Below are 13,733 nucleotides of genomic sequence, written 5' to 3'. Positions count from 1 at the left end.
GGAACTCACTTTGTAGACCAGGCTGGCCTCGAACTCAGAAATCCGCCTGCCTCTGCCTCCCGAGTGCTGGGATTAAAGGCGTGCGCCACCACACCCGGCCCCTTTTTCTTTTAAATCAATTACTCTTTTCAGATGTGGGAAAGGGAGGGGGCCATGACCTGAATGCTGAGGTCGAAGGATAACCTGTGGGAATAGGTCTTTTTTTCTATGTGGGTTCTAGAGATCGAACTCAGATTGTCAGTCAAGTGCCTTCACCTGCTGAGGCACCTCACTGACTCTGGCAAGGCAGTTTCTTAAGGTAAATGTTGTAGGATATTTGATCATACTGTGAACCCTGAGCTTGTGTTATTTACTGGAAAGATCTGTTTATAGTTGTGGTGGCTCACACTATCACACACCTTTAATTCAAGAGCTTTCTGTTTACTGTAAACAGGATTAAATGAAGTCAACAATAGGTTAAGAGGTAGAGCAACAGTTGACAAGCGGTGAACACTGGAAAAAAACATAGAGAGTAAGAGTTCCGGAACCAGGAGGGTGGATAGAGAGACACACAGGAAGTAGAAGGGAGGGATACTGAGTGTGAAGGGTTTTTAAAAAGACATGGAACAAGAGAGCTTCCTTTTGGGACATCAGCTGAGGAGGAAGGTCAGCTGGGTGCTTTCTTTAGCTAGCAAGCTTTCACCCCAACATTTGGCTCCTGAGTATTGGTAAAATCGAACTTTAGAGATTTTGTTTACAAACAACAGGTGAACAGAAGCATTATGTTAGAATATGTTGCAAGAAGGGAGACGTGTAAGAATTCTGAATGCTTGTGAGAAAACTCCAAGAAATCAAGCCAAAGAGTTTTGTGACCTTAATTTCTTCAAAAACCAGAACTGTTCTTGGAATCTGCTTCTGTGCCCCTTTCTGGTATAGTGGACAGGCATGAGCTTATTTTAGATGTTTCATTATAACTGGCTATTGTTATTTGTTTGTGCTTCTATAGAAAAATGTCTTTTTGCCAATGTGGCTTGTATTTGTGACTGTACACTCTATTTGCACAACTCTTCTTATCCCTCAGAGTATAAATTATCTGAGGCTCTGAAGAAAGTTGGCTAATGCATGAGACTTCAGTGTATCTCATGTATTGGCTTTATTCTCTCAGGTCCCACCACCTCTACAGAGGCAAGCAGGGATAGACTGGAGAGAATCAATGACAAAGTGTAGAAATCACAGTAATGTAGAAATGTGATACAGATTTCATACTTTGATCTTAACGGGAAAATGAAAATATGCTAAGACCTCAACTCCTCACTATCCTGCGAGACAATTCAAAGGAGCAAATTATAGTGAACCAACAAATGTGGGGCAGACAACAGAAGGCAGCTACAGAGAAGCTTTACTGTTTGGAAAAGGAAAAAGAGTATAACCAGAGAAAGAATAAAAGGGGTAAAATATGGCAGAACACTGAGCAGTATGTTAGAAACTTTGTGTAATAAGTAGAGAAGCTGTGATGGTCAGTGTCCACTGGACAGGATCTGGAATTGTGTAAGAGACGGGTCTCCAAGGACACCTCAGGGTCTTTTCTTGAATAGGTTATCTGTTGTAAGAGAACAGTACCCTAAAAAGTGGGTGGCACCGTTTTCTAGGGTTGGGCCAGGACTTCATAAAAAGTATGAGCTGAGTATGGGCATGAGTTGTTCACTTCTCTTCCTGACTGCAGCTGAAGTAAGACCAGCTGCTTCAACGTCCTGCTGCCTTAAATTCCTTGTCATGGGGTCCAAACCTTCAACTGTGAGAGAACATAAACACCCCTTCCCTTAAGGTGGTTATGACAGCAAAAGGAAAGCTACAGGTAAAACACCAAGACAGAGGCATCAAGAATATACAGAACAGATACTCAATATAAAGTCAGATAAGAAAGGATGAGGACCAAAACAGAAAGGAATGAGAATATAGTAGCTCAGAGAAAAGAGAAAGCCACAGAACTCCACAAACTTGGGATCAGGATTGGTTCACAACTCCAACAATCCTAGGATGGAAGAGGCTGAGGCAGAAGGATCATAAATTCCAGACTGGTTATGTAGTTGTGTCTTAATACAACCTCAAATTTCTAAATTAGATGATTAGTAATCTAAGCAAAGCATTTATTTGCCTGTCAAATGTTTGCTTCCAATTCTAATTCATTTGCTCTGAAAAAGTTGGAAGTTTACTGTAAATTAAATTTCCCAAGAGAGTTTCAGGCTTGCCTTTACTGGCTACAGAGGTACAGAAGGAAGGAGTATTTATGAGATGGGTATGGGATAAAAACATTCATTAAGGTTAATGTGGTCTCCAAGGACACCTGTCAGACTAAGTGTGGATAATCCTACCTTTAGCTGGTTGGTCTGAGCTTCTGTTCTCAGATATATCATTTTCCTTGGGTGTTCCATTGTAAGAGTCACTTCCTCCAGAGGCAGGGCACTCTTTCCCAGTGATTTCACTGAGCTGCTCGTCACAGTGTTGAGAAGAATCTAACTGGCTCTGTTCTACTTTCTCTGCACTCAGAGTTATGTTGTTAATCGCAGTAATAATTTCATTGTGGTCATTATCATTTGAGCCAGGGATTTCATCCTCAACTATATTAGGTGAAGATGAAAAAGTCATTACATCTGCTTTCAGGCTGCTCTCAGCATTCTGGTCTACCTCTGTGTGAGATGTGCAAACATCTTTATCACAGTTTTGTGAGGCAGCAAAAGTCCAGCCCTGAGCTTCCCAATACTGAAATTGTTCCAAATAATACCAATAAAGCTGACTGTAATGTTGCTCCCATTCTTCCTTTGTATCAGGAAGGTTCCAAGGTTCAGAAGACAGTGTCTGGTCTGGATACTTTTCCTGCCAGCTTTGCCACAACAGCCCTTCTCCATATTCATTCCAGTACTTTTCCCAATTCTCTGGGACCTCTAGCTTTGGTGCCAGTGTATTTTCAACAGGAAGGTTTTCTACTTCAGAATCTGCTTTGCTTTGAATTTCACATGTTCTGTTGTTCTCACAGTGTTCAACTGAAGATGGGTCATCTGACACTACAAGGTCATCTTCTTCATAGTCATTTCTCCAGGATTCCCGAACCATTTCATCTAAATACCGCTTCTGGTGTTTTCTTCTTTTTTGCTTTACTTTAGCTTTATTTCTTGCATTCATAGACATCTACATCAGATAAATGGTAACAAGCGTGAGTCTATTTGAAGATTAACCAAAAACCACACCCCAACTCCCAGCATGGGTTCTTAATACAAAAAAGTGACTGTTAGAAGTACTCAACAGAAGAAAACTTAAACATGGGACACATCCCAACTGCAGTTTAGCTATGATATACACCAGTAAAGTGCTCTATGAATGAATTTTATTGACTACACTGTTTTATGAAAAACAAGAAATAGAAATAGGAAGAGTAGACCCATACCTCAAAATTCTCATGTGAAGACATTCTACCAAACTGAATTGGTAGTCCCATACTTCTCATGAGTTTGGCCTCAGAATCAAGGTCACTTTCATTTGGGCTATGTGATTCTGCAGTGCCATTGGAATGACCATCTTCCTCCTCTTCTGTACCTGGGTCTCCTATAGACAACATTTGTTAGCTTCATTGTAGAGAAAATGCAAAGGCAGGTTTTCTTATCCTCATTTTAAAGAAGAAGTTGAGATCCAGAACTCTTACATGACTTGCCCACACTTGTACTAATGCTATTGCTATATACTTTAAATCATAAGAAGTGGTTGTAATGTGAACTAACACACACACCCTCACTCCTCAGTTGAGAAAACAAACAAATAAAACCCACTCCAGGGCTGCAGAGATGGCTCAGTGGTTAAGAGCACTGACTGCTCTTCCAGATGTCCTGAGTTCAAATCCCAGCAACCACATGTTGGCTCACAACAATCTGCAATGGAATTTGATGCCCTCTCTGGTGTATCTGAAGACAGCTACAGTGTATTCATATACACAAAATAAATAAATCTTTAAAAAAAAGCCCACTCCAAGTCAATAAAAATAGACATGGATAAAGAAACCTTGTGTATGAAATTTTACCAAAGAGGCTCTTCAATGAGGAAAAGACACTCATCTAAATAGTGAAGGGCATTCCACTCACTACTCCATCCAATAGCATTATGAAAGCTCAGGTGAACATAGGATGAGGAAAAAGAATCAACTAATTTTGTCGTCTTCTCATGGGTTACACAGCTTCTCAGGTTCAGTAGGAGCCTAGAACCTATAGAATCCTTATTTGTACTGCGGAGTATGAAACCTTGGCTTATTCTATTCTTTAGAAAGTTAAAGTAGTTTGAAGGCAACTATGATAGACTTTATTAGGGTTGTCTTTAGCTTTTAACTCTCTGCTGCAGTTCTGTTCATTTTGAGAAACTTTTTATGTGGAATTTTAAAGGGCTGGGGCTGTCTGAGAGAGTATAAAGTAAAGTCATAACACAGACCAAATTCTGTTTGTACTTGGTATGGTAACTCAGATGGGATTGTAGTTTTTTATTACTTCAGGCAAAAGTCTGTACATGTTTACTTGGAATTCATCCTAATTCTACCTTTACTATAAAATCTGGCAGAGAGACTTCATGTTTTTTACTTTTCAAAATTTCAAACTTAGGCTGCAGAGATGGCTCAGGGGACTGGCTGCTCTTCCAGAGTGGATCAGGGTTGAATTCCCAGAACCCACATGGTGACTCACAACCATCTGTAATTACAGTTCTAGGGGATCCATCTGATGTTTTGTTCTGGGCTCTCCCAAGATTCATACATGCAGGTAAAATGCCAATATCAATTTAAAAAAAGATTTTAAAAAAAGTTTCAAATTCCAGGCTAATGGTTACAAATCAGGAAGGAATGGTAGAAGCTGGAGAGTCTAAGCCAAGACAGCATACAACAGGAAAATCAGGAATATAAAAGATGAACTTCGATAGCAATTCTAGAAGAACAGCTGTGTGCGTGCATGCATGTGCGTGTGGCGTGTGTGTATGAGAGAGGTAGAGAGATTATAGAATTATTTACCATTCACCATTTATGCCAGCAAGTAGAACACATTATAAATTATATACATGAATCTGGTAGTACAGTTAATTTTTACCCAAAAGGGGTGTGCATATTACTCTATCTTACCTGTGTTATTGCCACTGCTTTTGACATAGTAGCCTTTTAATCCCAAGTTGTACAATTTTCGATCTCTGTGAAGCAAAATAAATAATCTGCGTTGGAAAAAGTTGAACTATAAACCTGGAAAGAAGGAGTTAGTGCTGAATCAATTAGCTAATATAGAAGTTAAGAAAGAGAAGCAACCTGTTAATACATTTCTTTCACCTATACAATGTTTCCCCTGGAGCTGTAAAAGCCGACAACACATATAAAACAGCATTTATTCACACATGATAGCGCTTATCATTGCTAATCATTAAAATTAAGTGGAATTTCTCCTGGATATTGGTGGTGGTGGTGGGGAATCTGATTTTCTTTATTACACACAAGCAACTAGGTATTCTCTAAGTTTCTGGTAATATTTGAATATACTCCAATAGTGGAAACGGCAAGCTCACCCACACATAAAGCTACATACTGTAATGAATTTATAAACAGGAAAAACTATCTATTACATGGTAGATGAAATAGCCATGGTCTGTATAAAGGATGAATAATGATGTTCTCACTCAACCTTTCTTTTACATATTAATTACACATCATTAGAAATTTCATTAGTAAAATAAGCTTACATTTTATAAACACATACTACAAATTATAGCTAAAACTACCTCCTTGTGTCTACTTTCTTTGATAGGGTCTCATCTATCAAGGTCTCACCTATCAAGGTCTTGAACTTGAGATATCATACACACCCCTGCCCCTCACTTCAGTATCTCAACTACTAAGATTTAAGGCATGAGCCACAATGCCTAATACTAAATTTGTAGTGACCTTATAACAAACTTCACAAAATAAAGTTCCTGTGTTGACCTATGCTGTTTTTGAAGGGATACTTCATGAAGCATAAAGTACATGGACACTCACAAACCAGTGAATAGGAAGGAGATAAAGTGCAAATGTACTCTGGCCACATAATCGCTAGTCCCACCATTCACCAGAACACAGGCACCGTGGGCAAAGGAAGAAGTGGGAGCCACACAGAGGGATCAGTGTTTTGTCTACCAGCACCAAAATTTATGAGACACTGAGGTATCAAGTGGAGGCAGGGTCAGTATAGCTACCACTATGGTTACAATGAACAAGTAGGATATGGAAGAAAGGAGGCCTTTACATAATGGTTCAGTATTATAAACTCATGGCATTAAGTACATTGTACATATGGAAGTAGTTAAAAATGTTGAATGTATACATGTACGCAAATACCCATTCCTATGTGTACTACATATGGATACTGTAGAGTGTCTACTGAGAAGACACAGGAACAAATACACAGCTTGCAGTTTAAAATTTCTGGATTGGTTAGCATTAATTGTCAATCTAACACAATTTAGATTCCTCCGTGGAAGAAAGGCCTGTGAGAATGTTTATAAGAATTATCTTAATTGTATTAATGGATGTAGGAGACTCCATCACTCCCTGGCACATATCTGAGCTTGGGGACTCTGAATCTGACTCCCTCCCTCAAGCTCCTACTGCTGTGGCTTGCCTGCTTTGATGGACTATAATCTGGAACTGACAGCTAGATCTCACCCATTCCTTCTTAAGTTGCAAGATATTCAGCATACTTTCATCACAGCAGCAGAAAAGCTTGAGACAAGTACTATTATCTACTAAAAGAACAAAGATACTCTTGGAGAAGTGAGTTTAGAAACTGGAAAGATAAGTCTGGGCAATGAGAGAAACTTCAGACGGGCTATAAGAATCACCGCAAAAGGTCTCCCACTGGAACATTAAAGATAGTATGAAAAGCAGTAGTAATGATAGCAATGGATTCTAGCACTCAATAAACTAAGGTGTCATTCCTCAGGCACAGTCCAGTCTCCAGTTAGTGGCCTAGGTCTCTCCAAGTGCTCCAGGATGGCTTCCCAGAGCTCTGCCTTCTGAGTACGAAGATAACAAGAATGGGCTACCGTGACCAGCCCTTTTTGGGTGGGTTCTGTGCACTGAACAGTTCTCACATACAAGTACTTTACCAACTAAGCCAACTCCTTAGCTGTTTGTTATTTTCTGTAAACTATTTATATTACTTAAAATGGTTTATATGAAGATAATTAAAGCATGCATTTTATAGCATAAGCAACTTTATTACAAAAAGTAACTACCAATTCAGCGTTTCCAGTGATTCATTCTAAGCACACAAATTTATATTTGTGATATACATATTTTGTATTCTGATGAATAGGTAGAATTTTTAAGACCAGCACAAACTTCTTCAAGGTGCTAAGCCAATCTATTCAATTTGTATCACCTAGTCTTGTGTATTTCAGACGCCTCCAAAATAAAAGCAAGATGAAGCTGATGACACTCATGTCACTGCTCCCACATAAAGCTCTTTACTCGCTAGTGATCCCACTTTCGGTGAAAAGTAGCAATGAAGGAATGAGCTACCTCTGGCCCCACTCTTCTCCTGTGTATGCTGTCCTTACCTTACTCCTCAAGCCAACCCAACAACCTCTCACATCTTTTTTCCCTTTCTTCCCCTTTTCTGTTGCTGTCTTTAATTTTAAAAGTTGCTTTAAAACACAGTCTTGCTATAAAGCCTATGCTGGCCTACAATCTACTCTATTTTCCTTAATAAAAACTATATTATCTCTTTCCTGCACAAAGTTTTGAGTAGTTTTTTTCTACAAGCCATTCACACTTCTGCAGATTTTTTTAAATGCTAATGTGATAGTTGAAGCAAAGTAATATAATCATTTCATTCTCCTGCTTCAAGTTTTCTTTTCTGGGGCTTTATTATTAGTGCTATAGAGGTTCACTAATAAATTTTCTGAATTTTAATTCTTTCTTCTAAAGTTTTACAAGTATAATTATATAGGGATGGATTTAAAGTCTACAGTTTGTCCACACTCCTCTCCCCTCCTGCCAGTCACTTTCCTTTCCCCCAGTAGTCTCCACTACTACAGAAGCTACAGTGGCACAGGAGTTTGGTACAAATACTGTACTTATACACCAAATACTCCATTTTATTTCTCATGCTGTGTATATGCTACGTATGCACACATACATGAAATCTATATTCCACATGAGAGAAAATTTGATATTTGTCTGAGTTTGGCTTATTCTGTCTGTTTAAGATGATTATCCACAGTTCATTTCAATGATACAATTTCATTGCTCTTTATCGATTAACATCACTGTGTATACAGACCAGTTTATTTATCCATTCATCTGCTGATGGATACCTAGCTCAACTCCATAACTTAGTTATTATGATTAGTGCTACCTACAATATACAGGATTAACAGGCATCTCCATAAGATGTGGACTTAAGATTCTCATGGGTCTATTCCCAGAAGTGATCTGTCTGGATTATTGGGTAGCTATATTTTTAGTCTTTTTGAGGCTCCTGCATAATAATGGACGATTCCATCCAACAGTCCCAAAAAGCTTTTCTCACTCAGTTCTAACATGACAAACATTTGCTAGGACTGTTGCTTTTTCCTTAAGGACAGTCATGGTATGGTGAGATGGAATCTCTACGTAGTTTAGATTTGAACATTTTTTCATGTATTTATTTTTGATCTCTTTATAGCATAATTGTTAAATTCTAGGTTCACTTTCTCTTTCTAGTCACTATTCTATTTTTTTGAAAAGACACCATGACCAAGGCAACTCCTGTAAAAAGAAGCATTTATGTCCTGATTCTCAGGTCACAGGCAGCAGCTGAAAGGGGAGGGGTGTACAGACAGACAGACTAACTGGGTCTGTTGTGGGCTTTTGAAATCTCAAAGCTCATTCCAGTGAGACTCCTAATGTTTCCTAAACAGTTCCACTAACTGGATTGAATCATACAAATATATGGGGAAATTCTCATTCAAATCACAAAACTGCTGCCAAAAATAGAGTGGGTAGGGGATGAAGAGATCACTTCATGGGTAAGAACCTTTGCTGTGCATGCCTGTGTTTGCCAAGACACAGGCAGAACCTAGGAGCTTGCTGGCCAGCCAGTCTATCCTAAATAGAAAGCTGTGAATTTCAGTGACAGACCCTGCCTGACAGGAATAAGGCAAAGAGGAAAAGAAGAAAGCATTGGGCATTCTCCTCTGGCCTCCTTATGGACACAGGAGTGTATGTACCCACACCCATACAGAGGCCATGAGCCTACAGACAACACAAAGTGGTGGTCTGAATGTTAAGTGTCCACTTTAGGCTCAGGTATTTAAACACTTGGTCCTATTGTTGGCAGCACTGTTTAGGAGAAGGCACATTGCTGGCAGGATTTGAGAGTTTACAGCCCTGCCCACTTCTAGTCTGTACTTTCAGTTTTCTGCTGCAGTTGTCTGCTGGCATGCCTCCTGACATGGATTCTTCCTTTGGAAAAGTCAAACTCTTGCATAAGTTGCTTTTGGTCATAGTCCTTTGTCACAGCAACAACTAATACAGCTAATGTGAACGACACAAGGATACTTTTGAGAAGCTCAGACCTTTAGGGGTGTTTCCTTTTTATATGCATTCTTCTTTCTATCAACATTCATGCTTACCTCTGTGTTAAAAATCTCTTTATCTCCAACTCAGCTTCCTAGAGTCTTTTCTGCTGTGAAGTTAAACATTCTGTCTTCATCTAAGTTGCTGTCTCTAAGAAGTCCTCAGGGGGGGGGGGGTGCTGTAGGTGACAGCACAGAGTTATTTCTGCACTTTCTGCCCCACTATGACTGACATAACCTTTCTCTACAGACAGAGGTTTCTTTGGAGAAATGGCCTTGGAAAGAGGTCTATAAGAAACAAACAGGTAGGTGTGAATGGGAAAAAGCATTCCTAGTATCCCAAGCTCTGTGTAAAGTCTAGAGGTAGTTAAAGCCTATGAAACTGAAGGAAAAGACTAAGAAGACAGTCAGTGAAGTAAGTAGGGGGTCAAAATATACAGGATTGTACAGAAGCCTGGTCTGTCCTTAATTTATAACTGTGGTCCAATTTTAGAGTGACATACAATGAATATCCACATTCAGTAGAAACTTAAGTTTAGCTTTTGAATTTATAGTTCAGATTTTAGAGTTTTGAAACTCTAGAAGGCTCACTTAACTGTTACCCCCAGGAAAATCAAAAACCAAATTATATACTTCAATATACAATGTTACAGAAAGAAAAATGGGGGGCACTGTGAGGACATGTTGGACCAAAGCAAGACCAAATTCTGTAGCTCTATGTCATAAGGCTGGACTTTTAATTTCAATTTCACTGTCAAATTTGCAGTGTTTTCTATGTGGTACTAGCTATGAAGTCAAGAGTGAAGGGTTCTGGATTCTTCCTGAATCTTTTCAGACGTCTCTGAGAGAGACCAAGCAACATGTTACACAGATGCAACCCCTACATGAAGGCCCAAAATGCCATTGCTGGTAGTTTCTCTCTGAAAGAAACAAATTCAATACTTTAGCCTCAGGCAATTTCTCAGGACTTGGACAAAAAACAGCCAGATTTTGCCAAAAGAGCACAGGAATGGATAAGTTAGTATGAAAATCTTGATTCCCTCTTGAGCTGGGACTCTATAATCTCTTATTCTCAACACTAATGTCTATCAGGTTCTAACTAGAATGGCCTGCTAAGCTCTGCTTATAGCATCCAACCTCTTTTCTAGTATAAAGTCTCCCACATTCCTCCAAAAACCCATCACAAAAACAAATAAACAAACAACCCAAAACCCCAACATGGCCAGGTTCTTCACAGCAACAGCCCATTTTCTGGTACCAACTTCTGTCCTAATTACTTTCTGTTGTGATAAAACACCATGATGGAGAGAGAGCAACTATGGAAGACATTATTTTGGCTTATAGTTCCAGAGAAGAGTCTATAATGGCAGGGAGACATGGCAGCTGGCAACTGGAAGAAGAAGCTGAGAGATCACATCTTCAACTGAAAACATGAAGCAGAGAGATTGCAAACTAGAAGTGGGCAACACTATGGACTCTCAGAGTCTGCCCAAGCTATCTCCTTCCTCCAGCAAGGATTTACCTCCTTCCCAAACAGTGCCACTAATGGGAACCAAGTGTTTACAGACCTGAGCCCATGTTTGGCTCAGTTTACTCATCAGCCATGTTTCTGGTGGCGTCTGAAGCTCGATCTCAGTGGGTCAATAAGAAATTTAAGTAAGATTACAGAGAAGCCCCTGATGATAAATAGGATTATAACTGATAATGAGAAATTAAGATGTTTTTACTGTGAGCAAACTCTAGTCTTAGAGCCATTTCCAGAAAATTTCAGGTTCACATCTGGAAACTAGTAAGACCACAAAAGTTTATGTTTAAACATGGGTTAATTGCTATTTTAGCATTCTCTAAAAAAAAACAAAACAGACCATATACATAGATACATACATACGGCAGAATGTGGTGGCACACACCTTTAATCCTAGTGTTGGGAGCCAAAGACGGGCAAAGCTCTGTGAGTTTGAAATCATACTGGTTTACATAGTGAGTTTTGGACCACCCAGTCACTCAGTCACTTGGTAAGACCATGTCTTAAAGTCTTTAGGGTTGGGTCTCTACTTCCACCATGTGGACCCTGGGGATCAAACCCAGGTCCTCAGTATTGGTGGTAAATACCTTTACTCATTGAGCCATCTCACTGCTGCAGTCCAACTTTTCTTCCTTTCCTTTTCCTTTTTTTTTTTCTTCTTGAGATAGGCTTTCTTTGTGTAATAGAACCCTGACTGTCCTAGAACCTATCTAAAGACCAGGCTGGCCTCGATCTCAAGAGATCAGCCTGCCTCTGCCTCTCCCTTCCTGAGTGCTGGGATTAAAGGCGTGAGCATTTACACCAGCCTATTTTAATACTCACTCAAACTATTTTTACATAAAAGTAATGTTTTCACTCTGGCCATTTTTACATAAAATTCTGTTAAGGATACTGGTTTTCTCGACTTTCTGCCAAAAAGGCACTTCAAGAAGACTCTAAGGCTTCATATTTTTCACTGTCCGTCCTGCCCAGATTGCTATCAAAGCACCACAGACATGTCTCTTATCCAGTTGAGTTAACTGAGTAATTGTGCAAACAGCTACCTTAGTGCAATATTGATCTCTTTTGCTTAGAAAGTGAATTCAGTGCAGCCTGGTCCCATCTGATATTCCATTACCTACCAGCATCTCATAGGAGCATAAAAAAGAACTTTACTGAATTAAATGCACACCTGAGCGTCGGGAGTCATTTTTGTCTGCTTCTGTAAAAGCCGGTCTGTTAGTCAGAGTCAAGGAAGGTCAGGCTGACAGATTTCCTGGCCTGACAACATGGAACAAAAAAGCTACAACTGAGGCTCAAGGAGAGGGGCTGAACATTCGATTAATCTTTGTAGAAGGAACAGGGACACCTCCGGATGGGAACAGATATCCAATCTCTGTCAGCCATTGTCTCTGCTAGTTTGTGACTTTGTTTCCCATGATACTGTAAAGTGTATTAAGGCTATGAGAAATACATTTGGGGCCAGTGTGGTACAGACCTGCAGCCCTCGGATTTCTGACCTTTGTCTCTGAGTCTTTTTTTCTGTCTTATAAGCATCCTCACTCCCCCACTAGAAGACTGTTCAACTCTGAACCAGCAGGACCTGTGCAAATGAGCCTAGTACATTTTTTACATGTTAAATTTAACATGGTGTTATATTTCTTTTTTGAGGAAACTTTCAGATATCTTCCCTCAAGTACATAATGAAAATGAGTACCTTCAAACATAAATTTAAAATTTGTCAGTGCTTTTCCCACCAGAAGGTACTTTCTATTCTGGCAATTTTTAACATGAAACAAACATTTCCCCCAGAGATGTCTCTAAAACTGCCGTAAACAGTTAAGACTTTTATCTCAAATAATTAGATGTTTCAGATACGTAAATTTTTGTTGGAAAGGATTTTGCAGTTTGCAAATAGAGCTCTATTTTGATCCTTCATCTCATCAATCTATTTGTATTAGTTTACACTTCACACTCCATCTTACTGGTGTAGCTCAGGATGGTCTTGAATTTGCGATCCTTCTGCATGGCCACTGAGTACAGGCCTGGGCCATCACGCCCGACTCAACCAATGTTGAGATTGACCCTTCATTTATGGAAACCCGAAATGACACATATACGGTACCACATCTTTTAAAAAATCAAAATTATATTAATCTTCCCTTTAGTAATTGCAGTAGAACATTCCTTCATGCCCGCGGGGTTTCGAGTTTCTCAGACATCAGTCTGCCCTAGAAGCAGGTCATGTGGCTTTCTGGAAAGCCTCTCTCTAACTCTGCGACACCCCCATTCCCGAGCAAGGACAGAAAGTGAGAGGACCGTCGCGACTTACTCCACAAATGCCCGGGAGCAGAGGCAAAGGATCTTGTACTCCTCCTCGCGGTCTTCAATGAAGAGCAACATTTCGGCCACGTGGTTCCACTTCTCGCAACACATTTCGTTATCCGGGCTCGCTCTGGTGTCCGCGACTGGGCCGGGCGCTGTTGCTGGAGACAGAAAGGCGTAACTCGCGCGGGCAGAGGAGCGGAACGCGCCTGGGGACGCTCGAGCCGAGAGCCAGCCAAGCCGCGCTACCGGAAGCAGCGACAGCAGCTACCGGAAGGGGCGGGGCGACCGCCGGTCCTACACCCAATGCGGCTCG

The 13,733-nt window shown here is 40.2% G+C and overlaps 1 protein-coding gene across 1 annotated transcript in view; it reads right to left on the bottom strand.

The window, feature by feature from the left end:
• The window catches only part of Tgs1 (trimethylguanosine synthase 1), a 41,699-nt gene extending 27,967 nt beyond the window's left edge, over nucleotides 1-13,732 (bottom strand). Inside the window, exons 1-4 of the mRNA XM_021159873.2 lie at nucleotides 13,425-13,732; nucleotides 5,126-5,190; nucleotides 3,422-3,579; nucleotides 2,352-3,165 (exon numbers count right to left, since the gene is read on the bottom strand). Of these exons, the coding sequence (XP_021015532.1) occupies nucleotides 2,352-3,165; nucleotides 3,422-3,579; nucleotides 5,126-5,190; nucleotides 13,425-13,528 (1,141 nt within the window). The 5' untranslated portion in view covers nucleotides 13,529-13,732. The remainder of the gene's footprint in view (nucleotides 1-2,351; nucleotides 3,166-3,421; nucleotides 3,580-5,125; nucleotides 5,191-13,424) is intronic.
• Nucleotide 13,733: the final 1 nt, after the last annotated feature.

Source organism: Mus caroli, chromosome 4, assembly GCF_900094665.2.
Source record: "Mus caroli chromosome 4, CAROLI_EIJ_v1.1, whole genome shotgun sequence".
In the NCBI taxonomy this organism is placed as follows: Eukaryota; Metazoa; Chordata; class Mammalia; order Rodentia; family Muridae; genus Mus; species Mus caroli.
Note: the sequence above shows the minus strand (reverse complement) of the source record. Positions and strands in the feature narration are given on the sequence as shown.